A 15,639-nucleotide genomic window follows, 5' to 3' on the forward strand; every position below is an offset into this window, starting at 1 on the left:
CGCTAGAGCTCTGAAGAGATCGGAGGAGAACGCCGTCTCTGTGCTCCACCTGAGAATCAAATCAGTGTTTGTTAACGGGTTTATTTTGACAGTTTCTCTTTTCACTTTCATTTTAGTTAAAGTTTTAGTTATTTTGTTGGCAAATTTTATGAGCTTTTTGTAAAATGTCTTTATAATATTTATGAATTTGTGTGTGTGTGTGAGCGTGACTGTTTGTGAGTGTGTAAAAGTGAGTGTGAGTGAGAGAGTGTAAAAGTGAGTAAGTGTGTGAGAGTGAGTGTGCAAATGTATGTGAGAGTGAGTGTGTGTGTAAAAGTCAGTTTGTGAGAGTGAGTGTGTAAAAGTGTGTGAGAGTGAGTGAGTGAGTGTGTAAGAGTGAGTGAGAGTGAGAGTGTGTAAAAGTGAGTGTGTGAGAGTGAGTGTGTGTGTGTAAAAGTGAGTTTGTGAGAGTGAGTGTGTAAAAGTGAGTGAGAGTGTGTAAAAGTGAGTGAGTGTGTGAGAGTGTGTGTGTGTGTGTGTGTGTGTAAAAGTGAGTTTGTGAGAGTGAGTTTGTAAAAGTGTGTGAGAGTGAGTGTGTGTAAAAGTGAGTTTGTGAGAGTGTGTAAAAGTGTGTGAGAGTGAGTCAGTGAGTGTGTGAGAGTGAGTGTGTGTGTGTAAAAGTCAGTTTGTGAGAGTGAGTGTGTAAAAGTGTGTGAGAGTGAGTCAGTGAGTGTGTGAGAGTGAGTGTGTGTGTGTGTGTGTGTAAAAGTGAGTTTGTGAGAGTGAGTGTGTAAAAGTGTGTGAGAGTGAGTGAGTGAGTGTATGTGTTAAAGTGAGTTTATTGAGAGTGAGTGTGTAAAAGTGTCTGAGTGAGTGAGTGAGAATGAGTGTGTAAAAGTGAGTTTGTGAGTGTGTGTGAGTGTGTGAGTCTTTGTGAGAGTGAGTGTGTAAAAGTGTGTAAGAGTGAGTGTGAGAGTGAGTGAGTGAGAATGAGATTGTGAGAGTGCGTAAAAGTAAGTGAGTGAGTGAGTGAGTGAGTGAGAGTGAGTGTGTAAAAGTGAGTTTGTGAGAGTGTGTGAGTGAGAGTGTGTGTGTTGACACGTACAGAGCTGCTGAACCAGGTGGAGCTCTCACACACATCTGAGACTCCGAAACAGAAGCACTCAGTGCAGCCCTCAGGATTACTGGCCTGTAGGTTATAGAAGCCCTGCTTACACAGATCACAGTTAGAGCCCATCACATTCACCTGCGGAGGGAGAGAGAGAGAGAGAGAGAGAGAGAGAGAGAGAGAGAGAGAGAGAGAGAGAGAGAGAGAGTGAGAGAGAGAGAGAGAGGGAGAGAGAGGGAGAGAGAGAGAGAGAGAGGGAGAGAGGGAGAGAGAGAGAGGGAGAGAGAGAACAATTTAGATGTTTAGGCTTTTGTGGCTCCAGTGAAAATATGGAGCTTAATTTATTCAGACTCAAACTGAGAAAACAATGAATTTGCTGTAGATGCTGATATGTATATGATGAATTCTGATTGAGAGATGAGAAAAGTACAGCAGATCTGAATATGAGTCTGTGCTCTATATCTCCAGTAATGAGATGAAATGTAAATGATCCGCACATATAACACAGTGATGGAGAGCTGAAGAAATCAAGGCTCCTCAGAAGATGTGAGATGTTCTGGAGGCTTGTGAAGATCATTCCTCCGCTGAGGAACAGTGAAAGTAAAGCTTCTGGAAACAAACGCTCCTCAAAAGATCCTGAGGATCAGATTTGAGACTCTAAAACATGATTGATGGAGAATCAAGTAAAGCTGAGCTGCTTCAGTCCAGGAAGAGTTCATCTGGAGATATTACTGACCTTATTCTGACCTTTACTTGATCAAAATCAGGAGAGATCTGAGTCAAGCTGAAACAGGACGCTTGTACAGTTACAGTAAAAGAGTGAGAATCAAGTTTAACAGCAGAGTCTGATCATTTACAGACTTTACTGATGTTGTACACATGTAAAGTGTGTGTGTTTGACAGTACCTTGCACACACACTCGCTGCAGGGGTCGACGTTGTGGCTTCCAGCCAGGTTACACTCACAGCGAGTGCATTGTGGGAAATCCCTGAATCCGAACGCACAGCGGTCACACTTGTCCCCCGCAAAACCCTCCTTACACAAACACTGACCAGCGGAGAGACCTGCAAAACACACACAGCAGCATCAGCTCAAACACTCCTGCGTTCACACACACCTCATCCAGACGAACAGATGAAGCCACACTCCACCTGCGCCGGGGATCGACTGATCATCGTCTCTGATGCAGACGGGGCTCGCAGAACCTCTAGTGTCACACTGACACTCCACACACGGGTCATCAGCATACGGAGACACCTGAAACACACACACACACACACACACACACTCATGTTTGTTTTTGTGTAAAGTGTGTTCATCCCATAGGTGTAATGGTTTTTATACTGTACAAACTGTATATTCTATGGCCCTTCACCAACCCTACACCTAACCCTAACCCTCACAGGAAACTTTGTGCATCTTTACTTTCTCAAAAAAACTCATTCTGTATGATTTATAAGTGTTTTGAAAAATGGGGACATGGGTTATGTCCTCATAAGTCACCCTCTCCTTGTAATACCTGTGTCATACCCATGTCATTATACAGAGTTGTGTCCTGATATGATACACACACACACCTGGTGTGGTCTGTAGTATCCGTCCGCACAGGTTTGGCAGTTCACTCCCGCTGTGTTCTGAGAGCAGTTCACACACACTCCTCCTCCCTCGCGCCGGCCGTGTGTGTTCAGGCTCAGCCGCAGATCTGCCACCGTCTGGTTGTAGTAACAGTCCTCAGCTTTGTTGTGACAGTTACATTCTGACAGAAACACAGAGATCAGCCGGTGAGAGATCAAAGTCTGCTTGTTTTGTGGTTAAGTCAGAGAGTTTCAGTTAATCTAATGCAAAATTAATACTAAAATATACAATTTATGTTATTGTATTCAAATAAAAAATGTATACATGAATAATAAAAGTATATTTTATCTTTACATTTAAATATGCAAATCTATTATATTTAATAAATCAATCAGTCAGTAATGTGATTAAGAAATTAATTTACTTTAAATAATGTTCTTTACTTTTAATAAATATATAAATGTATCTTTCTTTTTTGTATTGTATACAAATACTATATATATACAGTATATTAAAGTATTAAATAATTGTTTTATTAAATAGTATATAAATTAAATACTTACTACTATTTATTTAATTTTTATTGAAAAAAAAGATACTTTTTTGTTAGTGTTGTTTTGAAGTAAGTGTTATTTTGTGTCTCACTCTCGCATGTGTTTCCATCGGAAAGCGTTCCAGGTTGCCATGGCTCCTGATGGTATCCAGGGCAACATTCATTACAGCTCTCTCCACAAGTGTTGTGTTCACACACACACTGCAGCTTCTGTACAGACAAAAGAGAGGAGCGAGTGAGACACACACACACTTTCTCATAAAGAGTGTTTATTTGAATCTACAGTATCGAATTTTATTAAAACAAAATAAATATAACTTTCTTCAAGTGATCAGCATTTTTACATTTGCAGGCACAATTATAGTGACTTCAGAGAGGCGGGGCTTAAGTTCACATTTGATTGACAGCTTGAGTTCCAAGGGGATGGTGTTTGTTGTCAGTTACCTTGGTAACAGGGTCCCAGGGGCAACTCTGGGCGTGGCCATAACAGATACACATCCCGCCCACCGAGATGTCCTTGATGGAGTAATAATACTGCAAACCAGAGCAGCACAGAGTTACTGCATTAAAGAAAGAGCATCATGCCTAGAAGCACCTATATTTTTATAAATAACTTTTTATAAACAAAATATTAAAACTTTATCTACTATTTATATATACATTCATTTACATACAATATTTTAAATATATATAAATTACTTATGAATCATTTATATACATTTATTTACATAAAAAAGTAATATTATAAATTAATATTTACAAATATTTTAATTATGTCTTAAAATACCCTTCAAAAATAATGTTATATAAATATTTAACATGATTTTTTAAAGTGTAAAATGTTGAAATATTAAAAAAAAAAACATGCTATTTGAGAATTACTGTAGCTCAAACAGCAGAACATGGCACTTAACAGTAAGGTCATGGGTTCGATTCCCAGGAAATGCATGAACCAATAATATGTTTATGATGAATGCAATCCAGACCCTTTAAAGACATCTGCCTAATGCATAAATATGGTGATCATCTCACACTATTACCATCTGAGCATTAATATAAGTCTAAAGCTGATTTGAAGGGGTGCTTCATACCCTCCGGGTGACGATGGGGTCCACTTCTTTGGGGTCGCGGTAGCTCAGGGTCATGAGGTCAGCGTTGAGTGTTCGGATCCTCTGCAGACGCAGGCGGATGAATCGAGCAGAAGTGAATTCTAGCAGCTCTGGGGTCAGATCATCTGCGCTGGGACGGCCGTTTATGAGAGACGTGTGGATCTGAGGAGAGACGGCACACTTTCAGACCTCCACACCTCTGAGGAAAGGGTTCATTTTGCTCTTTAAACTTTATTCAATCAGCTGATTACCTATAGATGTGATACATTTGTTTCAGACTGTTACTGCATCTATTGTGTCAAAATAGGAATCATTGGAATTCATTTGTATCACCCAATAAATTATACAAACTGTTCCAAACATTCCAAAAAATGATACAAAAGTGGTATTATTTGACCAGCTGTGACTGTGGGTTTTTACTGTTTACTAAAATTAAAACCATAAAAAAACACAAATTTGTTACTCTTAATAAAATAAAATGTTAACTTAAATAAAATGTAAAAAATCTTTAGGTTATTTTATTTCAGCTAGTTGCCAAGGCAACATTTCTCATCATTTAGTTTCATTTCAAGTATTAAAATAAATAAAATTAGCTGAAAAAAAGAAAAAAACACACAAAATTTTTTTATAATAATAATAGAAACTATTATAAGTATTTATAAAAAATAAAAATGAGAAAACAACAAAATTACTAAAACTTTAGCTAAAACTAAATTTTAAATGGAAATAAAAAACTAATTTGGAAAATCTATAAAAACTATAGACATATTAATATAAATAAAATAAAAAAACCTACTAAAACTGGCAAAAACAACAACATTACTAATCCTTAACTAAATGTATAATGGAAATAGAAAGAAAAAAAGAATTCAACTGAATTCAAATCATTCCTGAAAAGATATATTTACAAAAACAAAAACTAATAAAAACGACAAAAACACTAAATAATAATTACCAAAACTATCATAAATGAAAATGAAAAATATTAAGATAAGCTCAAATTCAAAGCATAAATGAAAACTATGACAGCATCTCAGTGATCCTGAAATAACACCCGCAGTGAGCCTGGTTACCCATCATGCACATAAACTGACAGTGACCACTGATAAGCTACTACTGAATACTGTAGAAATCTAATCTCTGTAAAGTTGCTTTGCAATGATTTGTATCATAAAATGTGCTATACAAATAAACTTGAACTGAAAATTAATTTGAACTGCTCACCTCGCCGTGCTCCAGCGGCACCAGGCGTGAGTAGTAGGACGTGCAGATGACCTCGTCGTCTCTCTTGTAGGTGGGCGGCCCGAGGCGGGGCGTGACGTTGTATCGGGTCAGACACTCGGTGTCACTGATGGCGTAGTACTGCCACGGCTGGAAGTCCACTCCGTCCAGAGAACGCTCCAGGATCCAGTTCCCGGGCCGCGGAGAGTTCGCCGCTTTGATGATGATGTACGCCACCTGGAAGACCTGCAGGAGGAAGAACAGAGCCACGTGTGACGCCAGCCAGAGCTAAACCTTAAACACATCTGTGTGTGTCAGTGTGTGTGTGACTGATTTCTTATAAATAAGTATATTTCATTTTTATTCATTTTAGTTTCAGTTTTATTTTAGTATATCAAGAAAACTAAATAAAAACGAAAAGGTTGCTTTGGCAGCTAGCTGAAACGAGTTATATAATATGAAAAAAAGAAATGTATGTATATGTATATATATGTATATATATATATATATATATTATTACAATTCTAGTATATAATTCTAATGAAAAAAGTTATAGTTTCTGTTTATTATAACCCTGGTATTTCAAGTAGTGGTCAACCGATATATCGGCCGATATTTGGCATCGGCTGTCAAAAAGCAATATCGGTCGACCACTAATTACAAGTAAATATTTTAGCTTAAAGGGGTTCAAATGTCAAAACAAAATGTTTTTGACATAAAGGAAAAAGAGAAGTTTAAGAGAACAAAAATATATTTTTTAAATTACAAAACCTTTTGAAAATGATATTTGCTTTGATTGAGTCAAAGTGTTCAGAGATCATCTCATTCTGATGCCTTTTCCAGAGTCTGAACTTCACATTATAGACAAAATAATCATTGTTTTCCGTGACATCAGTTCCTGAAAACTTAAAACATTGTGTCGTCTGGACAAACTCAAGGGCGTCTGGATAATCCAAACAGAAACAGACCCAATAACATTTAGACCAACCAAATCATTGTGTATTTTTTGGCCTTTTCCTTCTAACTGTTATTATTTTATCTTTTCATGAGTACAATCCCACCAGTTACACACATTCAAGAGAAAGAAGATTAACACAGGATATCAGCTGCAATCTGACCAAACAATCACAAGCAAAGGGCCATTTGGGGTCCTTTATCACCTGCGGCCCCCCAGACAGCATGAGCAGGACACTTAACACACACTGCCTGATGTCCAAACACCTCTGGGAGCCTTCAACAGCTGTGTTGGTCCTCACACACACACACACACACACACACACACAAAAACACTTACACAAACACACGCGCACACACACACACTTACACAAACACTCAAACACACACACACACACTTACACAAACACTCACACACACACACTTACACAAACACTCACACACACACACATACACAAACACTCACACACACACACACACACAAAAACACTTACACAAACACACGCGCACACACACACACTTACACAAACACTCAAACACACACACACACACTTACACAAACACTCACACACACACACTTACACAAACACTCACACACACACACATACACAAACACTCACACACACACACACACACACACACTTACACAAACACTCACACACACACACTTACACAAACACTCACACACACACACACACACACACTTACACAAACACAAATGCTACTGTATTAATGTTATAATGCATATAATATTTAAACTTTGTCTGCTATATTATCATTATTTTTATTTTTCATTTCAGTGCTACTTTTTTGCCATTGCTAATATCGTTGCACCTAATATGCAAGAAATATCTAAGATATTTTTTATGTGTCTGTATAGGAGATGTTACAAATCCATTTAATAATTTCATCTTAGTCTTTAAATTATTACCATTTTTTATCACAAAAGTGTGAACAACCACAAAATTCTCTTTATGTTTAACGCTACATGTACTGTTTTAGCCTTTCAAACAGACTGAACTTCTTTTGGGCTAAAGATCTGATTCCAAAGTGTGCTTTTACATCTTTTTCTTCTCTTCTATTTCATATAATGAACAACAATTAGGAGTTAAGTGTGAGTTCAGAGCTTCTTGCGGTTGATGTAAAGTGTTAACCTCACCTGAACTGGTGTGTGTGTGTGTATGTGTGTGTGTAGGGGTCCATTTGCATGTGTAATCCTGCACTGTTGGCCTGGGGCCCCATCGGGGTCGGTCCTGCTTTATGTGTGTTTCCCTTCCCCCTGCGGCCCTCAGTGAATGCAGACAAAGGCCTGACTCATCCTCACTCCAGACGACAGCATATAAACTCTGCTGTGCTCAGAGCCACAAAACTCTGAAATCACTGAGCTTTAGGCGATTAAACGCTTACGCTGAGGAACTTTGTGGTTATTCAGATTTCTGTGGTTTTAGATCGTCTCGCCAAGCTTTTTTTAAATAATTAAGCAGACACTTAAGGACTGTAATCATTAGATTAAATTATTTTATGTATTTTATCATCTCCAAAAGTTTTTTTTCCAAGTGTTTATCAATTATTATAGTTTACTAAAGCATAAGTGAAATTTAATTAATTTAAATTCATTAAAACACACTTGAAATAAAATAAACGGTAACCAAAATAAATTATATGTACATATTTCAATTTGTTTCCTCAAACCTTAACCCCAACTTGATGTAGTAAAATAACTTAATAATAAAAAACTAGCTAAAATTTAACTTTAAAAAATCTTAATATAAATAGTAAATCTTAATATAAATATAATAGTATATAAAAAAGGTTAAAGTAACTTATGCTGTCTGCCCTAAATATCCATTTTATTGTGAATGATTTTTCTATTTTTCATTTAAAGTTTTAGTAATTTAGTTGTGTTTTTAGTTTTAGCTATTTTATGTGATTTGTCTGCATTGCATTTATCAATTTATTTTGTACTACTTCCAGTTTATTTAGTTTGCTCTTTTATGCATTTTAGCTATTTTATGGTTATCTTTTCTGAATGTCTATATAAGAATAATTATAATTTTTTTTACATTTATTAAGTTTTTGTTAAAATTACAATCTACAATTAAACTTCTGTTAAAAGCACAAATCTGTCCTTTAATTAGTTTTGTACTTAAAATAAATGAAAATGAAAAATTTTGTGTTGGCAAATCATTGAAATCAAATGTTTAACGGTTTTTATTTAATTTTTTTAACTCAGTTAATGTTTACTTGTGTGTGTGTGTGTGTGTGTGTGTGTGTGTGTGTGTGTGAGTGCAGAGGATCATGGTTAGTGGGCTCATGTGGAATAGTTGTGTGTATTATCAGTGCTGGAATGCAATGGATTGTTTCTAGTTTTGGGATTAGTGTGTCTCTCAACCTCTCTAGACAAACACACTTGTGTTCGGCGGCCCCTGAGGGACTCTAAACGCTCCTGAACCCCTCCTCACCGCTCCTCCAGTCAGACACACAGGAAACAAGCAGCTAGTGTACAATTAGCACAGCATTCATCTTAACGGTGGAGCAGAACGGCTGACAGACAACCACAGAGCAGGAGGACTGGAGCAGAAAACCAGCTTCACGGTCCTCCGCTGAGATTAAACCAACAAAGCTTCAAATCTCTCCAAAATCAAGTTAGCAGTCCTACAAAAATTTGCACAAAATGCACTAGAATAATGCATAAGTACATAAACTGGGACGCACCTTTCTTAATCTTAAAGTTGTTTAACAATAGTGGCTAATGGGTATTTTTCCATATCACCCGATATCGATATTCATCACAATATTTGTTAACCGTTAATGGGTTAAATTAATTGAAATTCTTTAAAACGTTTTCTTTTTTTGAAAAAAATATAGGAAAGGAAATGTTTTCCATATGCGAAAATGAAATTGTTTGTTCACAAGAATAAGCTACCTTTAATCTAGGACCCTATAAAATCAGTTATTTCCGCTAAATTCCAAACTTCCCTAAATTTGATCTTTCCTGGACAAAAAATTGATAAAAAATGTATTAAAGCTTTAGAGCTTTGAACCACTGACAAAACTTTAACAATTTAATCAAATGATATAATATATATATAATATATATATATATTATTCCTTTAAGAATAACATTTTACTATATAATAGTACTGTATTTCTGTCATAAGTCCTTCAAATTAAACCAAAGTTTTATTTTGTTGGCTTGTGGAGAAGATTAAATTAAATTTAATTAAATTCAAATTTATTTGTATAGCGTTTTTCATAATGCACATAGTTTCAAAGCAGTTTTACAGAAAAGATCTTTGAGTTTCAGTGTGTGTTTGATGGGACTTTCTCTGAAATGAAGTGACTCTTAGAGCAGCTCTGGAGATGAAGTTCACGTGTTAGCGGTCTCAAATCTTGAGTCGAGCGTCACGTGTGTTGGATGGCGAGTCCTACCTGTCGTAAGTCCAGAGTGATGGTGACCCAGTGGAACTGAGGGCCGTTCTTGATGCTCGGGCTCTGCCACCACAGGTTGGTGCCGTCGATGGCGTAAGAAATGGGATGTTGCTCTGTTTGAACAGAAATGAAATTATCAATAGCTGCATGTGTTAATATTATTTAATGTATCTGAGATAACACAAACTAACAGTGCTGTATTTTTATTAGCTAATGTTAACTAAAATGAATAAACACTGGAACAAATATATATTGGTCATTATTATATAATATATGAATTATTAGTTAATGCAGCTAACTATTAGTAGGTTTCATTTATTAATTTTTTCCAGCTAAAGCCATGTTGTATCTGATCATCAGTTTCTGATTAATTAGTGAATGTGAAATAATTTGAATTTTAATTAATAAAAAAAACATTAAAGTTATTTTACATTTCAAATTACTCACAAAGTCCAAAAATTATGAAAACTACATATTTATAAAAATAAAAATAACATAAATTGTACTCCAAAAAGTCTTAGAATAAAATTAATACATTTTACTTAAATATTTCATGCTGCAATGGTGTTTATGTTTATAAACAAGGAAAAGAAGAAATATTTTTCACAAATGTTTTTGACACTCATATATCTCCACAGATAATTTTACTAAAAGTCTTTTTGAAACTAATGACCCTCCATACATATCCAGGTAAAAAAAAAATGACTGGAACACGAAAGGTATTTTACATCTCTTAAAAAAATGTGTAAACAATCTGAAAAAAAAAAAGTTATGATGTATTTTATAGAGATATTTATGAACCTCTTCCAGGTCAGAATAGAACTGAATGCATCATGAGGATTAAAGCCGAAGTTTCAGGGTGAATCTCGTTACCTTTGGGATTCTGGCTGTTTGCATCACAGATCCGACACTGAGGGTTACGGATTCGTCTTCCGGGGACGTGTTCCACCAGTTTACAGAACATCTCGGGAAGTGGGTCGCCACACGTGGCATTCGTGGTGATTTCGGCATTGCTGGCCAGGTTCAAGATAGCAGGAAACAGACCTGAAATACCAAACAAAGAAAGTGTTAAATCACTGCCCTGAAGAGACTTTACTGCATTTTCTCTTTCTTTCTTTGAAGAACGACCCTCACCCATCCATCCATTCACGACACAAATCACTACGTCTTGGACAACTGACCGAAGCTGGCCTTTAGTGTGAGGAGATAAGCATCATCCAGCAATAACCACTCATTATTGACAGCAAAAAAAACTCAATGAGAGGGAACCGTGAAGATGAAGATCTTCACTCCAGCAGGTCATGGGGTTAAAGCTTTAGCGTTTCGAAACACAACATTTCAGCAAAATCAGTGCTGGGAGTTTAAAAACCATGCATGTGATCAAACTGCAGGAAGTTACACTCAACTTTGATTCATATTTATCATAGGGTATTTTTAACTAACAGCCAGGTTATCATAGTGGACCAAATCTAAAACCTTTTTTTTGTTTAAGTTGAAGTACTTAATTTTTTTTAATGAAAACTGAAAAAGAGATTAACAAAAACTATATAAACATTAAAAATACAACAAAATGACAAAAACTCTTATTCAAATTAAAGCAAAACTGAAAAATGTAACATTCCTGCTGAAGACTGACTCAGGCCTGTGTCTCGGGGGAGTCTGTGGCTTTGAATGGACTCCAGTGGAGCTGAGCACACAGAAACTTCAAACACTCAGCAGATAAAGACAGTCTGATGACTGAAGTCACATCTGGCTGCGTTTGCATGTCACAGACGCGCTGAGAGCCGACAGACACCTCTAATCACATCTGAGAAACTTTCAAACAAACACATCTGTCTGATGCTACTAAAGAACGGCAAGAACTTCTCAACATCGCCACACAGCTTTAAAGCATTGATCCCACTAAGAAAATGTCTAAAATGAGTTATTAGATGTTTATAACACTACTACGAGGAGACTGACTTCTGTTGCACTTTTATAGTTAAATGACGCTACAACCAAACCAACTAATATATTCACACACTTTGTTAATAAAATAAATAAATATCAGGGTTAGACCGATATGTTATTTTCAGGGCTGATTATTACAGATCAAGTAGACTGATAACCAATATATATATATATATATATCTGATGTGAAAATGAAAATTAATGTCAAAATTAAGAATAACAAGGGCTCTGACAAAAACTTTCTTTAAATGATTTTAAATAATTTTATTGGTAATCAGTTTAGAAAATAACTGATAACCATAAATAAAAGCGTAATATCGGTGCCGATAATCAGTCGTCCCCCAATATATAGAGGGGTTGACCGATTATCGGTACAGATATTAAGCCTTTTTTATGGTTAGCAGTAAGACATCTATCTTTTTGCATAGATAGTATATGAATATAGAATATATTAAATATTTTTTATTGGTAATCTGTTTAGAAAATGACTGATAACCATAAATAAAAGCATAATATCGGTGCCGATAATCAGTCGTCCCCTAATATATACAGGGGTTGACCGATTATCGGCACCGATATTAAGCCTTTTTTATGGTTAACAGTATATATATATATATATATATATATTTTTCATCTACTGGAAGATTATTGGAGTGTTTTACAGGAAATGTAATTTCAGCCTTTCGAATTAAAACTCCACATTTAATTCAATGCATTATTTGCAGTTTCTCTGTAATTATTTTCAAAATTCACAAGCTATTTTTGAGTGAAACTTGTTTTTAAAAAAAAGCACACATCATATTAGGCATGACTGCATTGCTTTAACGCTCCAAACAGGGGTTAGCTTCACCTGTAAGCATTTACGTGTTTTAGCTGTAGAACAAGACAAGATTATTTCTCTGCTTCTTTTCCTGTGTCTCAGAGCAGCTTACAGCCTCATTCGGTGTGAAGGCAGGGGTCAGAGTTCACTGTGCGTTTACACAACAGCATCTCATCATGATAGATGTCTTAGACCTATATAACACTTTCTGGGTGGCTTTCAGCTGGGTTTGGGAAAACAAGCAAACAAGTAAGGGAATAGTTATAGGATATTTTAAAGGTCAAAGAGTTCAGGTCGAGTCAAAGACAACATTTAAGATGTTTAAAAGCATCATCACACATAGATGGGAGGTAAGTCTCCAATAAATGAATTGTAGATAAACTGGAATAAGTCATGTGAAGTTCTGCATGTATTGCTGATGAGATCAGCAGTGAGCTAATTAAAGTGTCTGGATGAAGAACCTCCAGGACAGATGAGAAGATCTGCATTTGCATGTGAACAGACTCTGTAATCAGATGTAAGTGGAGCTGATAAGATCCTCACAAAGTCATTCAGTCAATTCAGCGTGAAACGCCTTCAGAGATAAATGGCTGATTCGAGAGAAGACACTTACAGACAGATGGAAGCGGATAAAGACATCTGGAGCTACAGAAGCTGCTTGAGTATTCAGACTAAATACATTACAGTGCATTTGCAAGTTTACGCTGTAAAAAGTGATTTTTAAAAAAGATTAATGGAGCATGTTTTACAAGAAAAATACTCAAGTGTTTATACTTTAAAATGCCATATTTAATTAAATGCGTAACTTGTCATTTATTTTTAATTATTTGTGAAATTTAGTAACAATTTCTGAGTCAAAATTGTTTCCTCATCAGCATATTTTATATTACTTAATTCATATTTTTTTAATTTTTATGCATTGCTTAGCACCTTATTTTAATAGTATTTTAGTTTTATTTGTTATGGTTATATTTACATTTATTTTCTTGTCACTACTTGATTTGTGTATACTGCTTATAAATTATTAAATGTAAATCTAAAGTACTGTATGTAAACACAATCAACCCAATAAAGTACTTTAAATTTAATTGTAAATAAATTGAAAAATGTCTCTGAATGGGTTATCTATCATGATTCGAAAAAATTATTTTATACATATGTAATTTTTATGCATATATAAAATCATACATTCATATATTATAAATATTTATATATTAATAATATAATAATACATTTTAAAATTATTTTATTGCAATAATTTAAAAATAAAAATTCTTAAATAAATACACATAGATTTTTAGTCTCTGAAGTGTGAAATGATTCTCTTCCATTTGATCTGTTCTGGAACTGAAAGTCCATCAGAGTTCAAAAACACAAATGGCCACACGTTATTCATGAGAAAACTCACACTGAGAGGCTTTTATGACCAGTTAACTAACCCGCTTTGACTAAATATCCAGGATTATCAGTTAATGGAGCCGTACAGAGCTCTCGTGTGACCTGCGCTGATTCATACATTCAGCAGGAATAAACACACACACACATGGCTCAGATGAAAGTTTAGTCGATAACATTTCAACTTCCTGTTCTTTTCACAGGACTGAGGTAAGCAGACACTCGCTGCTTTTATGGGTCACAGCTAAAACTACATTAGCGGCTTCCTGACCTCATGTGTGTAAATGTGTTTGACAAACCTGCGGGTGAGAAATCTCGTTATTGTGGCAAATGCCATACTATCTATGCAAATACCATCAGCATCCCGGCCGAGCCCCCTAGCCATTGGATATTTGCTTTATGTTAATTTAATTAGATCATATAAATCCACACAAAGTTATTCCAAAACTGCATGAGATTCTTCAGGTGAACATAAAAGATAATGTTTTAACCAAACAGAAGCTGGTACCCATTGACTTTCATAGTATTGGGGGGAAAATGGCTACCTTCAATTGTTTAGTTACCAACATTCTTTAAAACATATTCTTTTGTGTTCAACATAAGAAAGAAATTCATACAGGTTCGGAATTTGAGGGTGAGTAAATGATAATAGAATTTGTGTTTTCGGGTGCACTGGCCCTTTAAGGGACGCTAAACGCAGATTACAGTTTAATTCATTACTCACTTTATTAAGACGTTCACTCATTTATTAAATCTGTACAATTAAACTTGCTTGGCCTCACTGTACCTTTCACCACCACTAAAAAAACTCTACCATAGTTTTACCATGTTTTTCGGACATTGTAATACCTCATGTTTTCTGGAAGTTTCAGTAGCATTTTAACTCCTTGGAAACAAAGTACTTTGTGTATGGGGTTAAAGTATTAAAAATTGACTCCTACAGTACATCTAAACAAACTAAATTCAAAATTCATTGAATAAAATGAGCAGAATATTTTTGATCATTTACAGCTTTATCTCTTAGTTTAAACAATAGGAAAGACTGTTGTTTCATATTTGTGTTTATTATTTGATCTCACCTCTCTGCTGAGTCTCCACACAAACCAGTGAGGACAAAATCACTGCAAACGGCCACAGCATCTTCATCCTCCTCCTCTTCATCAGTCGCCCTACAGGAACTCAACTGAACTGGTTAATCAAGATGAAACAGTGCTGAAATCCTCCGAGTTCAGTGTAGCGGTTCTGGTCTCATCCAAACTTCAGTCTCTTTCATTCAGTCCCGTTATATATAATCCAGCTGGAATGTACCATGAGTTCAGAGGAGGGGGGGCGGGGGTCCCGATGGAATGTACCATGTGCTCGTGTGAGGCGGTCATTTTGGTTTAACCCTCTGTGGGACCTAACCTGATCACGTCTATGGACTTAACAACTGAAACCTATTTTTTATTTATTTATTTTCCTTTTTTCAGTAATATATATTATGGTTCAATAATATATTTGATTTTGTATTGTGACTGAATTTCATTGTAGGCTACTAATTAAT

General features: G+C 35.6%; 1 protein-coding gene across 1 annotated transcript in view; it reads right to left on the minus strand.

Annotated features, from left to right (window-relative positions):
* Positions 1–15,359, minus strand: part of LOC113068747 (laminin, alpha 1) — a 27,241-nt gene extending 11,882 nt beyond the window's left edge. Inside the window, exons 1-12 of the mRNA XM_026241592.1 lie at positions 15,176–15,359; positions 10,805–10,975; positions 9,932–10,044; positions 5,549–5,791; positions 4,307–4,486; positions 3,660–3,749; positions 3,308–3,425; positions 2,665–2,843; positions 2,239–2,344; positions 1,994–2,151; positions 1,085–1,225; positions 1–49 (exon numbers count right to left, since the gene is read on the minus strand). The exon at positions 1–49 is cut by the window's left edge and continues 113 nt beyond it. Of these exons, the coding sequence (XP_026097377.1) occupies positions 1–49; positions 1,085–1,225; positions 1,994–2,151; positions 2,239–2,344; positions 2,665–2,843; positions 3,308–3,425; positions 3,660–3,749; positions 4,307–4,486; positions 5,549–5,791; positions 9,932–10,044; positions 10,805–10,975; positions 15,176–15,257 (1,630 nt within the window). The 5' untranslated portion in view covers positions 15,258–15,359. The remainder of the gene's footprint in view (positions 50–1,084; positions 1,226–1,993; positions 2,152–2,238; positions 2,345–2,664; positions 2,844–3,307; positions 3,426–3,659; positions 3,750–4,306; positions 4,487–5,548; positions 5,792–9,931; positions 10,045–10,804; positions 10,976–15,175) is intronic.
* Positions 15,360–15,639: the final 280 nt, after the last annotated feature.

Source organism: Carassius auratus, linkage group LG49B (genome assembly GCF_003368295.1).
Source record: "Carassius auratus strain Wakin linkage group LG49B, ASM336829v1, whole genome shotgun sequence".
NCBI lineage: Eukaryota > Metazoa > Chordata > Actinopteri > Cypriniformes > Cyprinidae > Carassius > Carassius auratus.